A 22,166-nucleotide genomic window follows, 5' to 3' on the forward strand; every position below is an offset into this window, starting at 1 on the left:
ATGGATATATGTTTATCCCAGGCATGTTTAAATTCAGTTACTGTGGATTTATCTACCATGTCTGCTGGAAGTTTGTTCCAAGGATCTACTACTCTTTCAGTAAAATAATATTTTCTCATGTTGCTTTTTATTTCCCCCCCAACTAACTTCAGATTGTGTCCCCTTGTTCTTGTGTTCACTTTCCTATTAAAAACACTTCCCTCCTGGATCTTATTTAACCCTTTAACATATTTAAATATTTTGATCATGTCCCCCCTTTTCCTTCTGTCCTCCAGACTATACAGATTGAGTTCATTAAGTTTTTCCTGATACGTTTTATGCTTAAGACCTTCCACCATTCTTGTAGCCTGTCTTTGGACCCGTTCAATTTTGTCAATATCTTTTTGTAGGTGAGGTCTCCAGAACTGAACACAGTATTCCAAATGTGGTCTCACCAGCACTCTATATAGTGGGATCATAATCTCCCTCTTCCTGCTTGTTATACCTCTAGCTATGCAGACAAGCATCCTACTTGCTTTCCCTACCGCCTGACTGCACTGTTCACCCATTTTCAGACTGTCAGAAATCACTACCCCTAAATCCTTCTCTTCTGAAGTTTTTGCTAACACAGAACTGCCAATACAATACTCAGATTGAGGATTCCTTTTCCCGAAGTGCATTATTTTACATTTGGTAACATTAAACTGCAGTTTCCATTGCTTTGACCATTTATCTAGTAAAGCTAAATCATTTACCATATTACAGACGCCTCCAGGAATATCAACCCTATTGCACACTTTAGAGTCATCGGCAAATAGGCAAACCTTCCCTACCAAACCTTCCCCTATGTCACTCACAAACATATTAAAAAGAATAGGACCCAGAACAGACCCTTATGGCACACCGCTTGTAACCTGTCTCTGCTCAGAATACTCACCATTAACAATAACTCTCTGATGTCTATGCTTCAGCCAGCTGCAAATCCATTGAACTATTCAGGGATTAAGTCCAATCTTCACTAATTTATCTATCAGCTCTTTATGTGGAACCGTATGAAAGGCTTTGCTGAAGTCCAGATAGGCAATATCCACGGCACCACCTTGATCTACTTTTACTGTGTTTTTATGCTTGCTCTTAATTTTCATCAATTGTTCTATGAGATTTTGAAACTGGCATTTTATGTATGTTTTTTTAAATGAAGCGTACAGCGTACAGTATATCACAATTATACCAAGACCCATAAAGATTATACATTATTTGCAAAGTATTGTCATGTTTCATGGATTAGAACAGAGATTATAATTTAACTACTGTTCGCCGAATGATTGCATCAGTGGGTGAGAATAGTAACTTTTGGCTATTAATGGATTTGATTGATTTACACAAAGAAAGCTGCAATTCTATCGCTCAAATGAGAAAAAAAAACCTTTTGATAAAATGTAGAGTGTATGTAGATTCCCTTAGCTGAATTTGAATGTCCCCAAGGACTTACAAAATTGTGATGGGCGATTATACAGGCAGGCCAAGTGTGAAATGTTGGTCTGAAGGGGGTTTCTAAATGTAGTTCTACATCTGCAGATAGGCCTAAGTAACATCACCAGCACCATTCTGTCTGTCACGTTCCTAGAATACTATAGAAACCTTCTTTTTGTCCAGGCCACAAGGAACGGAAGGAAACTTTAATTACACTAGTGCTATAGTGCCATAAGCGCACCTGCATGTCCGCGAGCGATTTCGCTACCTGGTGTTGTGGTTGGCTCTGGGCCAGCTCCTGCAGCGGGGAATTTGGATGTTGATTTAGTGTAATCCTCAGGTGATCAGAAACCTGTTTTATTGCCAGCAGAATCAGACAGTGAAGTTGACCCCCAGCCAGGGACAGACAGTGGGGGAGAGGAATCAGATGGGGAGATGGGTGGATCCAGCCCACCAATCAGTGCTCCAATTAGTGAGTCATCAGAATCAGAGGAGGACCCACTTGTGGATGCCCGTATGCGCAGGCTTATGGCAAGAAGGGATCAGTTGTGCAGGCGTCTCAGAAGATGAGTGAGTACACCTGTTCAAAGGGTAATTATGTTAATGTGTTTTGTGATAAATTATGGGCGTAGGGGAGTGCGACGTGTGGGCATTTATCCGTTTGAGAAAGAAACTTCTGAAAGAACATTGCTACAGCTCGTATTATTCCTGGACCTCTGCTGAACTTTGGACACTTCATAGTTAAAAGAACTCTTGAGGACTTGTTGGCATGGGTGGCTGTGGAGATTTACAGCTTCCTTATCTGCTCTTTTGTTTTGGCACGGACTTTTTCGAGTGAGAGTAATTTGACTTCTCTCAGAGCTTGTGTTTCCAAGTATTGCTGTATAAACTTCCTTTCATTTTCTTTGGGACTGTCTGTGTGTGTGTTTGAACTTCATTCCAAACTCACTGGGGGCTAATTGCCAAGGGCCTGGCATGACACCTGCCCAGGTGCAATAGCATAATTGCACTAGACTCCGCTAGCACACGCCACCGTTCCACCTTAGCAGCCCACCTCTGGCTGGAGGTACTTCTGCCTTGCATTCAATGCCCCAGCACAGCCAGATTCCTGCCCCCGTCTCAGACCAAGGTTTTAAACCTACAGGACGTGTCTCCAAGGTGAAACTTCTATCTGAGCTCATTTCTTGTGCCAATGGAAGCAGACCTTGCCTCTCCTTGCACTGACGGCTGTGGTGTGCTCCCACGGCTGAGGCAGGTCAGCCTTTCTAACCAAGGAAGACAGACTTCCCCTTGGAAGCTTTTCTCCTAGAGCCGCCCTTCTGATGACCACTTGCTTCTGTCTGAACAGAATTCCAGCGAGTAGCCTGAGAGCTCCCGGAATGCCCAGCTACAAAGATGGAATTCCTCCCAAGTGGCCCCAAACTCCTTCCAGGCGATGCGGTCACCGATACTTCTGCCTGGCCCTCAGCCGCGGCACTCACCAATGTTCTTCTCCAGCCACTGGTGTCCTTCGATGAGCTGGTCAATAATGGCAAAATAGTGGGAATTGGCTTCATCGGGCATCACCCAGCCTCCCGTGGCCATCTCAAGTTGCCCGTTTCCTATGAGCCTGCAAACAAAGATCCTTGTCAAAAACTCTCCAAAGGGGGTGAGAGAGTGCAAAAGGGCCTGACCATTCGAACGAGGCTGGGCCAACAATTTCTGAAGCATTTTATTCAAAAACCCACCTTTGTCACCAGGCATAGGAAAATTGATTCCCCTCGGCTGCTCCGTTTTATGTATGGTTTTGTTTGGGTTGTATGATTTTTTTTAATTAATGGTTTTAAAACTGTTTTTGCTTTTAACAAATCTAATAAATAATTATTAATAATTATTTGGCATGGATTGTTTGAGACCAAGTTGGCCTCCCCTGTCTTCCACCCTCCAGCTAGGTTACCAAGTCCCCAGAAACCCTGAATCTGCTTGTCATTGCCAAATTCCATTTTCTCTGTAATAAAGTTATCCTCATCCACATTTTTTTTTATGGTTAAAAGAAATAACACAGCAAGAAATCAATAAAACACCAGAACTCTTTTTGTTAGGTATTTCAAATAAGAAGTATAAAAAAGATATATATTATGTTGTGGTTCCGTCTGAGGCCCCTCCGGGAACGGCTGACCTTCTGTCGGTTTCCAGCTCAGAGGGAGAGGCTGAGGAACAGGAGGTGCAGACAGACGAGGAGGAATCCCAGGCTGAAGAAGAGGGAGGACAGCCAGAGTCCCACCAGGGGGAGCTCTCCTCAGCAAGCAGCCTGGATTCCTTAGAGGAAAGTGCACAAGCCATAATTGATCTGCGACAACGAAGAGCTAATCAGAGACGGAGTCAATTGGCTAAATACTTTCAGCATTAAAGTGGCAGCAGCTGGGTTTGGGTGTGGTGCTCTTGGGAAAGGCTAAAAGGCAGACCCACCCTTCCTGGCTTGTGGAGTTTTATCTTTGAGAGTCATGGGACCTGACTGTGAACTTTGGTGTCTTGGAATCCTGGTTTGTGCCTTTGACTATTGAAACCTTGGGGGGGGGGGGGTGCCAGCAAGAAGCTTGCTGTATTGTCTGGACATCAGGACCCTGCTGTACCGTATTATATCCTGTCTGTTGGGAAGAACAGGTTTTTCCTCTGTGCTTATTTTTTCCAGTTATAAAATACTTTTGGCTTTTACCAGAGTGTCTGGCTGTTTTTTCCAGTTGGTGTTGAGGTCTGGGGGAACCCAGACAGAACATATTATTTAATAACTCATATATTAGTAGCAGCTAGGATAGCTTTTGCTCAGAAATGGAAAGAAGCGGAGACTCCAAAAGAAACAGACATTCTTAAGAAAATTTTAGAATGTGCCGAGCTTGATATGATGACGAGAAGGTTAAATAACCAAGAAGAATCAGAATTCTATGAGGTTTGGCAAAAGGTATATATTTGGTGGGATACAAAGAAAAAGAGATAGTTTTATTGTTGTAGTAGTTTAAACATATTAGCATTTAGTAGTTATATTGCACTAGACCAGTGATTTTCAACCTTTTTTGAGCCGCGGCACATTTTTTACATTTACAAAATCCTGGGGCACACCACCAACCAAAATGACACAAAATGACACCCTAAGACACTCTCCTTTCTTTTTCCATCCCTGTCTCCTCCCCACCCGTGTGTGTGTGTGTGTGTGTGTGTACACACTCTTGAACCATTTCCAAAAACAGGTGAGGGCTGGGAGGGTTTTCTCTCTTATTCTTTGGGTGCTTTTTATCATATGCTTTAAAATCAAGAATCACTTCTCTCTCTTTTGTTTCTCTCTCTTTCCTCTCATTCTCTGTCTCAATCATTTTCTCATTTCTCTTTTTTCCTCCCCTTTTTGCTCATTTCTCTCTCTCTCTCCCTTCCTCTCCTTTTCTCTCTCTCTTGCTTTCTTTCTCTCTCTTTCTCTCTCTCTTTCTTTCTTTCTCTCTCACTCTTGCTTTCTCTCTCTTTCTCTCTTTTCTTTTTCTCTCTTGCTTTCTCTCTCTCCTCACTCTCTTTTTCTCTCTCTTTCTCTCTCTCTTGCTTTCTTTCTCTCTCTCTCTCTCTTTCTTTCTCTCTTGCTTTCTTTCTCTCTCTCTCTCAGCAAAAAGTTGCGAGACCGAAACCTGAGCTTCCTTCTTCGCGGCACACCTGACCATGTCTCGCGGCACACTGGTGTGCCACGGCACACTGGTTGAAAAACACTGCACTAGACCAGTGATTTTCAACCTTTTTTGAGCCGCGGCACATTTTTTACATTTACAAAATCCTGGGGCACACCACCAACCAAAATGACACAAAATGACACCCTAAGACACTCTCCTCTCTTTTTCCATCCCTGTCTCCTCCCCACCCGTGTGTGTGTGTGTGTGTGTGTGTGTGTGTGTACACACTCTTGAACCATTTCCAAAAACAGGTGAGGGCTCGGAGGGTTTTCTCTCTTATTCTTTGGGTGCTTTTTATCATATGCTTTAAAATCAAGAATCACTTCTCTCTCTTTTGTTTCTCTCTCTTTCCTCTCATTCTCTGTCTCAATCATTTTCTCATTTCTCTTTTTTCCTCCCCTTTTTGCTCATTTCTCTCTCTCTCTCCCTTCCTCTCCTTTTCTCTCTCTCTTGCTTTCTTTCTCTCTCTTTCTCTCTCTCTTGCTTTCTTTCTCTCTCACTCTTGCTTTCTCTCTCTTTCTCTCTTTTCTTTCTCTCTCTTGCTTTCTCTCTCTCCTCACTCTCTTTTTCTCTCTCTTTCTCTCTTGCTTTCTTTCTCTCTCTCTCTTTCTCTCTCTCTCTTTCTTTCTCTCTTGCTTTCTTTCTCTCTCTCTCTCAGCAAAAAGTTGCGAGACCGGAACCTGAGCTTCCTTCTTCGCGGCACACCTGACCATGTCTCGCGGCACACTGGTGTGCCACGGCACACTGGTTGAAAAACACTGCTGTATAATCATCATTCCTATTACCCACTTCCTCCCATGTTGACTGTATGACTGTAACTTGTTGCTTATATCCTAAGATTTTTATTAATATTGCTTCTTCATTGCTTATTTGACCCCTATGACAATCATTAAGTGTTGTACCACATGATTCTTGACAAATGTATATTTTATTTTATGTACGCTGAGAGCATATGCACCAAGACAAATTCCTTGTGTGTCCAATCACACTTGGCCAATAAAAATTATATTCTATTCTATTCTATAAACCTTATTTCTTCCTCTATTGAAAGGAAGCAAAGTCCAGGCTGAGTAAGCAAGCTGCAGAATCCATGACCACGTGGAAAATAATTAACTTGATATACAGCATGAAGAAAACCTATAGCTAACTTCCATATAAGGAAATATATGCCTTACTCTCATTCCTTTGCTAATCACCAGTAAACACACAATCCAGGGAAAGGCAAAGAATGGAGCTTCCGCTAATTATCTATAGGGAAGTCACAAGGAGGTTGCCTTATACAGTGCATGAGTGAATGGTAGTTGGGGGATGGCTTAATGTATGTGTCGTTCGCGAATTGGTTATTCTGTACCACATGTCAGGAAAAGAAAAATACAATAAAAGGAGCGATCTTGATTCAACCGGGGTCGTCTCATTGAGAAAACTTTCTCCATTGCTTCATTTTGATGTGGCAATCATGGCATTCTGTGCCTCCCTAGAGGTCAACCCACTGGGGGAGGGCTGTTTGCCTTTACCCAACCTTGGCAACTGGAAGATATTTGGACTTCAACTCCCAGAATTCCCCAGCCAGCGAATGCTGGCTGGGGAATTCTGGGAGTTGAAGTCCAGATATCTTCCAGTTGCCAAGGTTGGGAAACACTGACTTAGGGAAATATTCTTGTTCACGGACTTTATTGCTCAAAACAAACAGTGAACCTTTTGCTGCAATATAGTTTCTCTTGTACTTATGGGCATAGGTTCACCTCTGTGGCTGACATACATTTCTGCACCAAGTTCTTTCATGGCATGGATAAGGCCAACTAAGCAACCTCACCCAACCCTTGATAGGATCCTTCTAAAATTATTTTTCCCAAATTCTAAAATCAGAAAATAAATCTCATACACAGACACACACACACCATCACCGTTACCTGCGGACTGCGGTCTGTTTTTGGCTGCTGATACTGTCCCACCACTTGGAGAAGAAGGAGATTTCGGACCAGATGAAGCGCCTCCGTGGGTCTTCCTGCAGCTTCAGCACCATATTGTTCAAAATGTGCTGAGTCTGGTCGACATAGTATTTGTCAAATGTCTTGATCCAGCCTTTGAGTAAAGAGACGAGGAAACATTATAACACACCCATCACAAATATGTCCAAACCTCAAGCCCTTGAGAACCAGAAGGAGATGTCAGGAAGAGAAATTGAACAAGAATATGCTACTGTGATCTTAATTTGCTACACATCTCTCACCATATCATATCACCACAGCTCACATTAGAGAAACATCTTTTGGCTGTGGCGAGGGGGACGTTTGCCCAGGTTCGCCTGGTGCGCCAGTTGGGGCCCTATTTGGACTGGGAGTCACTGCTCACAGTCACTCATGCCCTCATCACCTCGAGGCTCGACTACTGCAATGCTCTCTACATGGGGCTACCTTTGAAAAGTGTTCGGAACCTTCAGATCGTGCAAAATGCAGCCGGGAGAGCTATCATGGGCTTACTTAGATATGCCCATGTCTCGCCAACACTCCGTGGTCTGCATTGGCTGCCAATCAGTTTCTGGGCACAAGTGTTGGTATTGACCTATAAAGCCTTACATGGCATCGGACCAGAATACCTTTGGGGCCGTTTTCTGCCGCACAAATCCCAGCGGCCGATTAGGTCCCACAGAGTTGGCCTTTTCTGGGTCCCATCGACAAAACAATGTTTTCTGGTGGGGCCCAGGGGAAGAGCCTTCTCTGTGGCGGCCCCGGCCCTCTGGAATCAACTCCCCCCGGAGATTAGGACTGCCCCCACCCTCCTTGCCTTTCGCAAGTCGCTGAAAACCCACCTATGTCGCCAGGCATGGGGTAACTGATATATCCCTTTGCTAATAGAATTTATGTATGGTATGATTGGGTTGTGTGATTATTTTAATGATACGGGTTTTTAGACCACGAGGCTTGACTACTGCAATGCTCTCTAAATGGGGCTACCTTTGAAAAGTGTTCGGAAACTTCAAATCGTGCAGAATGCAACTGCAAGAGCAATCATGGGCTTCCCCAAATATGCCCATGTTACACCAACACTCCGCAGTCTGCATTGGTTGCCGATCAGTTTCCGATCACAATTCAAAGTGTTGGTTATGACCTATAAAGCCCTTCATGGCACCGGACCAGATTATCTCAGGGACCGCCTTCTGCTGCACGAATCCCAGCGACCAGTTAGGTCCCACAGAGTGGGTCTTCTCCGGGTCCTGTCCTACCCAGTCACATGACCATCAAGCCACACCCACAAAATAAGCCATACCCACATGGTGGCAGTAAACATTTTGGCTGCCCATTACTGACTACAATAATTTAGGCCTCTCTTCTCTTGGAACCAAGGCCTGTTATCGGATCTCACGGAAGAGTGCTGGCGAGAATTTGGGCAGTAAAATCGTGTTGCTTCAAGCCTCCCGTCAGCTAACAAGCGCACTTCCCACCGAGACAAGGCAATGGGCGGCTTGCAGCAACACAATTTTGCTGCACCAAACTCTCGTTGGCTTGCAGGTGATTTTTGTGCCGCTTGCGAGCCAACCAGACTTTGGGGCAGCCAACTCACATTACTTCAAGCTTCTAATCTTCTTGCCAAGATTGGAACGGCACAAAAAGCATTTGCAAGCTGATGGGAAGACTGAAGCAACGTGATTCCGCAGCCACAAAGTCTTGTTGCCTGGCAAATGCTTTTTGCACCGAGACTGCAAGTAGGCAAAAAACCCAGCCCCAAAAAACCCAAAACAGAGGTTGAGAGGAGACAGATTTTCACAAGTGACCAAGCCCAGCAGGGTGGGTGGGTGGGAGCAATTGTGGGGACCCCATGAGAGGGACCATGCGGCATCTCAGTGGCGGTGTAAGGCTGACTGATATATCGTTTCCTGGATCTGTTTGTTTCCCCCTTCCTTTTTTGAAGATGGGAGCTTCATCAACTCTTTTCCAAATTCTTTTTAAAGTATAGTGGTACCTCTACTTAAGAACGCCTCCACCTAAGAACTTTTCTAGATAAGAACCAGGTGTTCAAGATTTTTTTTGCCTCCTCTTAAGAACCATTTTCTACTTAAGAACCCGAGTCCGGAAAAATTTCCCAGGAAATATGAGAGAGGCATGAAGGCCTGGCCAGTTTCCTGCCGTTCCCTCTTTAATCCCGGTCATCTCGGGCTTTTCTGGGCTGCCAGAGGAGCCTTTTGGTGGTGCTTGGCAGTCCAGAGCGAACAAAGCATTTTCCTTTCTCTGGGCACTTGGAGAGGGAATAAATCTCTGCCAGTGCCCAGAAAAAAGAAACACTCCCTTTGCTCTGGACAGCGACTCTCCTCCTCCTCTTCTTCCTCCTCCTCCTCCCACCCAAATTCCGAGCTTTTATTTCTTTCCTAATGGGTTTGCACACATTATTTGCTTTTACATTGATTCCTAAGGGAAAAATTGCTGCTTCTTACAAACTTTTCTACTTAAGAACCTGGTCACGGAACGAATTAAGTTCTTAAGTAGAAGTACCACTGTAATTTAGATTTCTTTATATATGTTATTGCATTCTTGATGTTGTATGCCGCCCTGTATTTAGTCTCATCAGAAAATTCTTAAATGTTACACTATTCCTTCTGATAAAATTAACGTGTTTTCTCTATCAGTAGGCTCATGCCAGCCAGCCAGCCTACCGCTTATTGCTATGGAAAAGCAGGAAGGGGTCAGTGGAGAACTTTTTACACACATACCTTGAAATATATCAGTAATATAGATATACATTGTTCCCTCGATTTCCGCGGGGGATGCGTTCCGAGACCGCCCGCGAAAGTCGAATTTCCGCGAAGTAGAGATGCGGAAGTAAATACACTATTTTTGGCTATGAACAGTATCACAAGCCTTCCCTTAACACTTTAAACCCCTAAATTACAATTTCCCATTCCCTTAGAAACCATTTAGATTATTACTCACCATGTTTATTTATTAAAGTTTATTAAAAAAATATTTATTAAAGGCGGATGAAAGTTTGGCGATGACGTATGACATCATCGGGCGGGAAAAACCGTGGTATAGGGGGGGGAACCGCAAGGTTTTTTTTAATTAATATTTTTGAAAAACTGTGGTATAGCTGTTTCGCGAAGTTTGAACCCACGAAAATCGAGGGACCACTGTACATACATTTTAAATCAATCACAAACCAGTATCTTATTTTGCACCAATTTTTCTCCTATTCCTCAATCTTCCTCTTGCACTCCCCTCCCTCCCCTTTCATCTCCTCTTCCTCCCCTCTTCTTCCTCTCCTCCTCACCTCCTGTTTCCATCATTACTTCCTCTCTTCCTCTCAAGCCCTTCTAATGGTGGAGAAATTTTCACTGCAGCTTTGCAATCTCGTAAGATTCAGGAAGGAACAATTGCATTAGTATCTATTAAGGGTTGTAGAACACCGTTGATCTGTATTATAAAAAAGCTATGAAATTTCAAGTAACTTCAATTCAATGCAAGCACAGCTAACTAAGAATGTAACCAACAGGTATCTCGTCCCATCTGTTGTTGCAGTATAGCATAAATGTTAGAAATAGGATTTATAAATCTGGACCTCTAGCATAAAGAATACTCTGCTTACCCTGATTCTAATAACCCAGGACAAGGAAGGGCACTAATCTGCCTAATCTGCATTCCTGGCAATCACTACAGGGAAACAAAAGGGGCTCAAAAAAACCATCTCACAATAAACAAAGTTTTCACCACTCCGAAACAGGACGTTTTAGGATCAAAGGGGGGAATTTACATTGCCTAAGGCATACAACAGCACAGGGTGATTAAGGAAGATTAGCAAGATAAGGAAGAAGACTTCAGAGAAATTAGGTGTGAAAAAACATCTGCTCTTAGGAAGTTTCTAGGAAATTGTTTCTTGATATCTATGGGAAAGGAAGAACTCAAAAGATACATTTGAAGTTGTGTTGTTGGATGTATCATTTTGACATGTATATGTAATTATACCCCATTTCCTTATGTTCCCAAATAAAAAGGGGTACATGGCTCTACCAGCGGTCCCCAAACTACGGCCCGTGGGCCGGATGCGGCCCGCTGAGGTCTTTTAACCGGCCTGCGGCAGCACACGAGATTTTACCGATCGATATAATAAGAGGGAGAAATAGAGAGGGAGAGAGAAATGAAGAGGAGAGACAGAAAGGGAGAAATAGAGAGAGGGGGAGAGAGAGAAAGTGTAAGAGATACAAAGAGGGAGAGTTAGAAAGAGAGTGAGTGAGAGAAAGAGAGAAGAGAGAGAGAGAGAAAGAGAAAGAAAGAGATATAGAGAGGGAGAGAGTAAGGAAGAGGGAGAGATGGAAAGAGAGAGAGAGAGAGAGAAAGAGAAAAATGAGAAAATGATGGAGGGAAGGAACGAAGGAGGGGAAAATGAAACAAATGAGAGAAAAGGAAGAGGGAAGAAAGAAGTGGAGTTTGTTGATTTAAGTTTAAGTTTACTTGTTAATAAAGAAGTATAAATTACTTAATTACTTAATTATCAATTACTTAATTACTTATTACTTCTTTATTTTAAATATTGTATTTGTTCCCATTTTGTTTTTTACTTTAAATAAGGTATGTGTAGTGTGCATAGGGATTTGTTCATAGGTTTTTTTAATAGTCCGGCCCTCCAACAGTCCGAGGGACAGTGAACTGGCCCCCTGTGTAAAAAGTTTGGGGACCCCTGCTCTACACCATGTCACTTCACCCAGAGAGAGAATGTGTCCAGGTTCTTCTTTCTAGGATTCACGTTCGTGGGTGACCCCACACGGCTGGGTTGCACTTAGCCCCTTTTGAAGACATTTTCTTCACTAGGGACTTTGACAGCAGCCACAAGTGGGGTCCAGATTTATAAATCCTATTTCTAACATTTATGCTATACTGCAACAATCTGTTTCAAGGATATTAGAAATCAGAAGGGACCCTGGAGGTCTTCTAGTCCAATCCCCTCCTCAAGCAGAAGACCCTACACCATTTCAAACTGGTAGTTGTCTATTCTTTTCGTAACTTCAAGTGATGAAGCACCCGCAACTTCTGAAGGCAGGCTGTTCCACTGGTTAATTCTTCTCACTGTTAGGAAGTTTCTCCTTAATTTCAGTTTGCTTCTCTCCTTGACTAGTTTCCATCCATTGTTTCTAGCAAAAACTTCAGAAGGGAAGGATTTAGGGATAGTGATTTCTGACAGTCTCTAAATGGGTGAACCGTGCGGGTCAGGTGGTAAGGAAAGCAAGTAGAAGGCTTGGCTGCATAGCTAGAGGTATAACAAGCAGGAAGAGGGAGATTGTGATCCCGCTTTATAGAGCACTGGTGAGACCACATTGGGAATACTGTGTTCAGTTCTGGAGACCTCACCTACAAAAAGATATTGACAAAATTGAAAGGGTCCAAAGACAGGCTACAAAAATAGTGGAAGGTCTTAAGCATAAAACTTACCAGGAAAGACTTAATGAACTCAATCTGTATAGTCTGGAGGACAGAAGGGAAAGGGGAGACATGATCGAAACATTTAAATATGTGAAAGGGTTAAATAAGGTTAAGGAGGGAAGTGTTTTTAATAGGAAAGTGAACACAAGAACAAGGGGGCACAATCTGAGGTTAGCTGGGGGAAAGATCAGAAGCAACGTGAGAAAATATTTGACTGAAAGAGTAGTAGATGCTTGGAACAAACTTCCAGCAGACGTGGTTGGTAAATCCACAGTCACTGAATATAAACATGCCTGGGATAAACATAGATCCATCCTAAGATAAAATGCAGGAAATAGTACAAGGGCAGACTAGATGGACCAGGAGGTCTTTTTCTGCCGTCAATCTTCTATGTTTCTAAATAAAAGCATTAGAATCTAAAACAGAACAAATCACACATCAACACCCTAGAAAATGTCCAAAGATACTTCACCAGAAGAGCCCTTCACTCCTCCACTCGAAACAAAAGCAGACTATCAATCCTAGGTCTAGAAAGCTTAGAACTACGACGCCTAAAACACGATCTAAGTATTGCCCACAAAATCATATGCTGCAACGTCCTGCCTGTCAATGACTACTTCAGCTTCAACCGCAACAACACAAGAGCACGCAACAAATTCAAACTTAATATTAATCGCTCCAAGCTTGACTGTAAAAAATATGACTTTAGCAATCGAGTTGTCGAAGCATGGAACTCATTACCGGACTCAGTAGTGTCAACCCCTAACCCCCAACATTTCTCCCTTAGACTATCCACGATTGACCTCTCCAGGTTCTTAAGAGGTCAGTAAGGGGCGTACATAAGTGCACTAGTGTGCCTTTCGTCCCCTGTCCAATTGTCTCTCCTTATCTCATATATCATATATATTTTCTTCCTTTCATATATCTTCTCCTCTATTTTTATATCTTCTCTTTATATATAATACTTCATGTCTATTCTCTTCAATATGTATTGTGTATTGGACAAAATAAATAAATAAAAATAAATAAAATAAATAAATAGAGAAAAAAACAAGATATAGCAGAGGCCAGAATGTCAGCAGCAAACAGAGCACTGGAAGAGACAATACAGTGTTCCCTCGATTTCCGCGGGGGATGCGTTCCGAGACCGCCCGTGAAAGTCGAATTTCCGCAAAGTAGAGATGCGGAAGTAAATACACCATTTTTGGCTATAGACAGTATCACAAGCCTTCCCTTAACACTTTAAACCCCTAAATTACCATTTCCCATTCCCTTAACAACCATTTACTCACCATTATTACTAGTACTCACCATTGAATAAGACACTTAGTGATCCTGATATTTATAAACATAATTATTTATTAACAATAATTATTTTTTTTGTTATTTATTTGCAAAAATTATTAGTTTGGCGATGACATATGACATCATCGGGTGGGAAAAACCGTGGTATAGGGAAAAAAACGCAAAGTATTTTTTAATTAATATTCTTTGAAAAACCGTGGTATAGGCTATTCGCAAAGTTCGAACCCGCGAAAATCGAGGGAACACTGTAATAGATTTGGAGTTGCAGCAGGATGGGTTTCCTCGTGCTCCGCAGGGGAACTCCGAAATCCTAGTAACTTGTGGACCTGGCATTAACTAATGCATTAACTAAACTGGGGGAAATGGGGGGGGGGGGCAAACCTCCCAGAGAGCTGACAATAGCTTCTCTACCAGCAGCGAAGGAAAATGACTGTGTCGTCCTAACTGTGGCAGCCACAAACAGCTTGATTGACTGTGGAGATTAAAAGTCACCTGGGAAGCAAGATTGAAGCTTAAGTGCTGGAGAGAGAGGAAGATAAACAGAAGCTGGTGAGTGTTTTGCCAATACAATGAGGGAGAAGAAGAAATTTAAGATTTACAGGGGAACAAAAGGAGTTTAAAATGGAGAAGGCGGCAATCTAACAAGTACAGAAACCATAAAGTAATTATACTAAGGGAACTGGAATTAAAACCAAACTCTAAAACCTTTTTTACAATGGATTTGGTGGAAATTTAAGTACTGTAACTAGGAAAAATAAAGCTGAATAGAATATTTTGTAAAGGGCAAAGGACTTAAAATATATTTAAAAAATATTTTCCTGAAAAGTAAAAGCAGATTTGGGATATTGGAAGTAGAGAGCGCCATCTGCTGGCTGGAAGAAATATTACAATAAAACTATGGGAACATTTGTATATGTTGGAAGGAGGCATTCAAATATGTACGTTTTGATTGGATTGCTGAATTGTGGGTTTTAACTGGGGTCATAATTTTAATTTGTACTTGACTTCTTGTAAGAAGCACTTTTTAACAGAGCCAGCCTATTGCCCCCACAATCTGGATCCTCATTTTACCCACCTCGGAAGGATGGAAGGCTGAGTCTACCTTGAGCCGGTGATGAGATTTGAACCGCTGACCTACAGATCTACAGTCAGCTTCAGTGGCCTGCAGTACAGCACTCTACCTGCTGCGCCACAATAGAACTAAATAAGTGGCAGCAATTATGGGAAAGGAATTATAAAATGACAATGGTAACAGCATTTAAAGAAAATATGTATAAGATGTTTTATAGATAGCATCTGTCTCCAGAGAGAATAGCAAAAATGTGTAAGAATAAATCAGTGAAATTTTGCAAATGTAATCAGACACCTGGCTCTTTTTATCCTATGTGGTGGACATGCAAGAAAGCCAAAAAATATTGGAGAGAGATTCAAACACGGATTGAGAAGATTTTGAAACAAAGTATTGAACTTAAACCGGATATATTTTTATTGGGCATATTGCCAGAGAAATTTAATAAAAGAAAGGTAATTATTTGAACACATTGTAACAGCCGCTAGAATAGCATAAGCTCAAAGCTGGAATTTGAATAGATACCAACTGAGAGAGAAGTACTTAAGAAGATAATGGACTGTGTGGACTATGTCCAGTCAACGAAGCAGTGGAGGTGATGTGCCGGTGTCTGGAGGCTGTTGGGGCCTGGATGGGTGTCAACAGACTCAAACTCAACCCGGATAAGACGGAGTGGCTGTGGGTCTTGCCTCCCAAGGACAATTCCATCTGTCCGTCCATTACCCTGGGGGTGGAATCATTGACCCCCTCGGAGAGGGTCCGCAACTTGGGCGTCCTCCTCGATCCACAGCTCACATTAGAGAACCATCTTTCAGCTGTGGTGAGGGGGGCGTTTGCCCAGGTTCGCCTGGTGCACCAGTTGCGGCCCTATCTGGACCGGGACTCATTGCTCACAGTCACTCATGCCCTCATCACCTCGAGGTTCGACTACTGTAATGCTCTCTACATGGGGCTACCTTTGAAAAGTGTTCGCAAACTTCAGATCGTGCAGAATGCAGCTGCGAGAGCGGTCATGGACTTACCTAGGTATGCCCATGTTTCACCATCACTCCGCAGTCTGCATTGGTTGCCGATCAGTTTCCGGTCACAATTCAAAGTGTTGGTTATGACCTTTAAAGCCCTTCATGGCACTGGACCAGAATATCTCCGAGACCGCCTTCTGCCGCACGAATCCCAGCGACCGATTAGGTCCCACAGAGTGGGCCTTCTCCGGGTCCCGTCAACTAAACAATGTCGGTTGGCGGGCCCCAGGGGAAGAGCCTTCTCTGTGGCGGCCCCGACTCTCTGGAACCAACTTCCCCCAGAGATTAGAACTGCCCCTACTCTCCCTGCCTTCCGTAAACTCCTTAAAACCCACCTTTGCCATCAGGCATGGGGGAACTGAAACACCTCCCCCGGGCATGTACAATTTCTGCATGGTATGTTTGTGTGTGTGTCTGTTAGTAAAATGGGGTTCTTTTTAAATCTTTTAAATTATATTTGGATTTGTTATGAATTGTTCTGTCTTGCTGTGAGCCGCCCCGAGTCTGCGGAGAGGGGCGGCATACAAATCTAAATAATAAAGAAAGAAAGAAATAAAATGAATAGAGTGACAATGAAAATTAAAGGAGACCTCGGAGTTGTACAAAGTTTGGGTGAAATTTTATGTATGGTTCGAAAAAGAGTAAAGTTTTTAATATTAATTTAATATAAATGAGATAAAAGGAAATGAGAAGTATGACTGATGTAACCCAGATGACAAAAATAGACCAGGAGGCAGCATTGGATAAATAACATATACCATATGTTAAATTATAATAGAATGGAAATAGAAATAAACATTTAGGATTGTGATTATAAGAAGAAAAAACTGAGAGACGTTTTTCCAGTCTGTCACTTACATATATGCTTTCCCAAATATGCCCATGTTACACCAACACTCTGCAGTCTACACTGGTTGCCGATCAGTTTCCGATCACAATTCAAAGTGTTGGTTATGACCTATAAAGCCCTTCATGGCACCGGACCAGATTATCTCAGAGACCGCCCTCTGCTGCACGAATCCCAGCAACCAGTTAGGTCCCACAGAGTGGGTCTTCTCCGGGTCCCGGCAACTAAACAATGTCGCTTGGCGGGACCCAGGGAAAGAGCCTTCTCTGTGGCGGCCCCGGCCCTCTGGAACCAACTCCCCCCAAAGATTAGAATTGCCCCCACCCTCCTTGCTTTTCGTAAGCTGCTTAAAACCCACCTCTGCCGTCAGGCATGGGGGAATTGAGACCCTCTTCCCCCTAGGCCTTTACAATTTTATGTATGGTATGTATGTATGTATGTTTGGTTTTTTATATTAATGGGTTTTTTAATTGTTTCTAACATCAGACTACTATTGTACACTGCTTTATTGTTGTTGTTAGCTGCCCCGAGTCTCCGGAGAGGGGCGGCATGCAAATCCAATCGATAGATAGATAGATAGATAGATAGATAGATAGATAGATAGATAGATAGATAGATAGATAGATTAAATAATCAAAATTAGCCATCTGAAACAAATACTTGGACAGAGTGAATAATTTAAATTCAAAATTGAAATGTAATTCAGGTTGTTTCATTAATCTTCATAATATAAAGATAATATAAACATAATGGATTGGCATTGAAGGTTGTTATGTTGATGTTGTTTTTTTGTTGTTATGTATGTTTTTCAATGTGGAGAAAAATTAAAAAAACTTTTTCAAAGAAAAGAAAGATGCCCCTGGTACTCAGAACATCTAGAAACTACCAAACAGAATCTTTTGTACTGCCAGTTTTACACAGCATCCTAGATCTCACTGCCACGCTCCTGACTTATATAATGACCAGCAGTACAAGCAATTTTTACTTTCTGATATTAATCCTGAAATAATTTATAAGGTTGCCAGGTTCCTTGTGGTGGCACACAATATTAAGCAAAGAATAAATAAGAGCAACTGAACTTTTTTGAGCTTTGCCTACTGGTCATTTTTTTAATGTCAGCTCCACCTTCCTTAGATTTGGCAAGGGTTTAATACAGTATTTCTAAATTTTAGGTTAGTAAAATAATAACAATAAAGGGACCGATAAGGTCCCACAGAGTGGGCCTTCTCTGGGTCCCGTCGACTAAACATGTCGTTTGGCGGGCCCCATGGGAAGAGCCTTCTCTGTGGCGGCCCCGGTCCTCTGGAACCAACTCCCCCCGGAGATTAGAACTGCCCCCACCCTCCCTGTCTTTCGTAAACTACTCAAGACTCATTTATGCCGCCAGGCATGGGGGAGTTGAGATAGCTCTTCCCCCTAGGCCATTACAAGTTATGCATGGTAAGTTTGTGTGTATGTTTGGTTTTATAATAGGGGTTTTTAGTTGTTTTTTATTATTGTATTGTACATGTTGTGTTTATTATTGTTGTTAGCCGTCCCGAGTCTGCGGAGAGGGGTGGCATACAAATCCAATAAATTATTATTATTATTATTATTATTATTATTATTATTATTATTTTTAGCAAATGTTTCTATGTATCACTCCTCATTTATTTTTGGATGTTCTGGATCTTTGAAAACTATTTTCTTCTTCCTTTCTAATGATTAACAATCACAATAAAGTTATATGAATTTGTTTATGGAGTGACCTGTTTAATGAGTGCGAAAGCTGAGATTGTGTCTGTGAACTGGAAGAATGTGCGGGTAGCTCCCTTATGTGGACAGAAAGGAAGCAAACAAACCCGGAAGCATTTGTGCTGAAAAAGAGTAATGGGATCTTATGATGAGAGATGTTTCTCTCTTGACTGGAAATGACATCTGGGAACAAGTATTTTTAGTGCAATGTCAGAGGAGGTGATAGGGGACTGAAATTGTCTGGAGGGAGAAGAGAATTGTCTTAAATAAATGTTCTCTGTACTTTTTAAAAACTTTCTATATTCTTAGTTTAATTTTTTTATCCTTGTATTTGGGAACTTTAAAAATATATTCAAAAGGAGGAGGGAGAAGAAGCAACATTCAGGATTTGGAATGCACCTTAAGGCTGGATGGGAGGAGGTATACCAGTCAAATTTCTGCTCTTTCAATGTTTCTTCAAGGGAAAAGTGAGAAACAATCTTGACTGCATGTCAGCTAATTTAAAGGAAGCGTACGATAAAATGAATAAGCTTGAATTTAATTTCTGTACAAATATATCCACAGTAAATCCACAGTAACTGAATTTAAACATGCCTGGGATAAACATATAAACATATCCATCCTAAGATAAAACACAGGAAATAGTATAAGGGCAGACTAGATGGACCATGAGGCCTTTTTCTGCCGTCAGTCTTCTATGTTTCTATGTTTCTATATATTTGTGGTGAATATGGTGAGAATAGTATAAAACTAGTCCTCAACTTATGACCCTTTGTTTAAGAACCATGCAAAGTTAGCACTGACAAATGTGATGTACTTTATGTATAGAAATCATAATTTTTAACTTACCAATACCAAAGATAACCTCAACATAAGGCGGTAAATAAATAATAAACGTATACATTTTTAATTAACCAAGAACAATGACGGAACACTGATAACTCATTATTGGTCGAATGACAAAATGAAATTTAGACTTCGGTCTTTTGCTTTTTTAATTTCCTTCTTCCTACCCACAAAACATGAAATAAGTAAAAGATAATATGCATTTGGTTTTATTTTATTTTATTTTTCCTGTTTTTGTTTTGTTTTACTTTGATTGTTGTAATTGTTGTTGTTTTTGACTATGGTTTCCTGATTGTATGTTATATGTTTTGTTTAATGGGAAAACTTAATAATTTTTAAAATAAATAAATAAAAGTAGTCCTCAACATATGACCCTTTGTTTAAGAACCATGCAAAGTTAGCACTGAAAAATGTGACTGGTCTCACACTTACAACCCTTGTGCACCCCCAGAATCGCATGAGCAGAACTTGGGACTTGGCAACCAGCACACCTTCACATCAGCTGCAGCATCCTGGGGTCTTCTGGTTGCCAATTATAACCTTCCCAGGGGGCTTCCAATAAACTAACTTAAAGAAGGAGCCTGGATTTGTTTAATGATCATGTGATTCACTCAGTGATCTTAGTGACTTTGACAACTGCAAAAAAGTTCATAAAACTGGGTGCACGTCAACACCCGCATTGCTTAGCGAAAGAAGTTCCAGTTCCAACTGTGACCGTAAGTTGAGAATGCGCCAATCTCCTCTGGGATATGTGAGCTATTTTTGGAATCCTTGCAGGGCCATGACGCACCAGGCAAAAACGTGAGAGCAGTGCTCCCATGTCTGAGGGGCTGCCACAAATAGGGGAGAGGCCAACTTAATTTTCAAAGCCCCGTTAGGCAGGACAAGAAGCAAGGGTGGAAACTAATGAAGGGGGACAAGCAACCTGGAATGAAGGAGAAACTTTCCTAACAGTGAGAACAATTGACCAGTGGAACAGAAGTTGTGGGTGTTTCATCACTGGAAGTTTTTAAGAGACAGTCCCTTGTCGGAAAGGATCCTTCAACAGGAGGTTGGCCTACAATAGTGTTTGCCAACCTTGGCAACTTGAAGATATCTGGACTTCAACTCCCAGAATTCCCCAGCCAGCATTCGCTGGCCGGGGAATTCTGGGAGTTAAAGTCCAAATATCTTCAAGTTGCCAAGGTTGGGAAACATTGCCCTAGAAGACTCAGGTTCTATTCTGATTCATAGGGGTGGTGTACAGTATAGCACTTTTGGGTACATTTCCTTCTCTATTATATTGTCATTCCCAAGGCACATTTAGTTTTTTTTATCATGCCTTTAGTTTCTTTGGTTCACCCATTAGTTCTTTTCTGCCTCTGTAACTGCTGACTCTGGAAAAGAAGGCCTGCACCTGAGCAATGGCATCTCATTCTGCTGGGGCCTTTCTCCTTCTCCACCCAGTTCTGCCTTCTTCCTCTCCGGCCAGCTCTCAAGTCCTCCCACCTCTCCTGAGAAGGCCGCCCCGCCTTCCGCCCCGCCGGCTCACCTGGGTCGTTGTGGGAGTGGGGCACCACGAAGACCTGCAGCGGCTGCGCATCCCACTCGTGGGGCTCGTAGGTGATCTCGAAGCCCTGCTTCCACGCCCCGCCGTCCTGGTTGTCGTAGGGCAGCAGCGCCGACACCGTCAGCATCTGCGCACGGAGGGGGAGAGACGGCAGGTGCACCGGGCGCCCCTCACAGCCACCCCTCCCTGGGTCTTTCTCTCTGCCCTCCACCCCCCCAGGGCGCTCACCTGCAGGTCGGGCTCGGGGCGGGCGGGCCGCGGGCCGAGCCGGCAGTCCCCGGGCGCCACGGAGAAGAAGCCGGGCCGGGCGTCGGCGGGCAGCGCCCAGGAGCCGTTAGGTAGCCGGAGGGGCAGCGGTGCGCTCCGCCCCTCGTGGCCGACCGTCAGCTCCAGCACCGAGTCCTTGATGCGGCCGATGATCTCGTGGTTCTCCTCCAGGAGCTGCTCCAGCTGCTCGATGCGGCTCTGCAGGGCCGAGATCTGGCTCTGCGTTGGGGAGGGAGGCGACAGGTCAGCCTCGGGGACCCCCGGCCGACACCCCACCGACCCCCGTCCGCCCCCACTCACCCTGGGCAGGTGCCCCCCGGGAAGGAGCCGGGCCGGGTCGCGCTGCACGTGGTCCAGCATCAGGTAGAGCGAGAAGACGGCCACGCAGAAGACGGCCGCCCCGCACACCGTCACCTGCTTCTTCAGCTTCATCGGGCCTCGCCGCCCCGACCCAGCGCCGCCCGCCCGGCTCACGCCGCCGCGCCTGCCCGCGCCGCCTCGGGAGACGCGCCGACGCCGCGCTCACAGCGGCCCCTGCCGGCCCGGCCGGAGAGGATGGCCCGCCGGTGCCCGCGCTGCGCCCCCTCCGCTGGCTTGAGGCGCCTCCGGGCCCGGCAATGGACAGGCGCCTGGTTCCCCCGAGGCCCCTCGCAAGGTGGGCCTGGATCCCCGCGGGCAGCTGCCCGGCCTGGCCCCGGGGCTCGCAAGGGCTCCGCGAGACCCAGCTGAGGGCTCCGCTCCCGCCAAAGGCCCGAAGCAGCCACAGCGGAGTCTCTGCCGCGACCTGCCGAAAGGCCCCGCGGGCTCCTCAGGGAGACTCGGCGGAGGCGGCTCTCTGGTCCGAAGCGCCGCCCGGGGGGGGAGGAAGTGAGGGGCGGCCTGGGTGGGTTGTTGGAACTTGTGGAAGCCCTAAAATTGGCCCGATAAGGAGCAGCCCCTCCCCCACCTCTCCCCGCCGGACGGGCCCGAGCGAAGGGCGGGCA

General features: G+C 43.9%; 1 protein-coding gene across 4 annotated transcripts in view; it reads right to left on the bottom strand.

Annotated features, from left to right (window-relative positions):
- MAN2A2 (mannosidase alpha class 2A member 2) overlaps window positions 1-21,678 on the bottom strand; it is a 40,726-nt gene extending 19,048 nt beyond the window's left edge. For all 4 annotated transcript variants that reach the window (XR_011560044.1, XM_070763535.1, XM_070763534.1 and 1 more), the window contains exons 1-5: window positions 21,484-21,678; window positions 21,145-21,402; window positions 20,899-21,043; window positions 7,049-7,220; window positions 2,934-3,061 (exon numbers count right to left, since the gene is read on the bottom strand). Coding sequence is in view for 3 of the 4 variants with exons in the window: in XM_070763535.1 (XP_070619636.1) it covers window positions 2,934-3,061; window positions 7,049-7,220; window positions 20,899-21,043; window positions 21,145-21,402; window positions 21,484-21,615 (835 nt within the window). In the remaining variant the exon portion in view is untranslated. The remainder of the gene's footprint in view (window positions 1-2,933; window positions 3,062-7,048; window positions 7,221-20,898; window positions 21,044-21,144; window positions 21,403-21,483) is intronic.
- Window positions 21,679-22,166: the final 488 nt, after the last annotated feature.

This window comes from Erythrolamprus reginae, chromosome 10, assembly GCF_031021105.1.
Source record: "Erythrolamprus reginae isolate rEryReg1 chromosome 10, rEryReg1.hap1, whole genome shotgun sequence".
Lineage (NCBI taxonomy): Eukaryota > Metazoa > Chordata > Lepidosauria > Squamata > Dipsadidae > Erythrolamprus > Erythrolamprus reginae.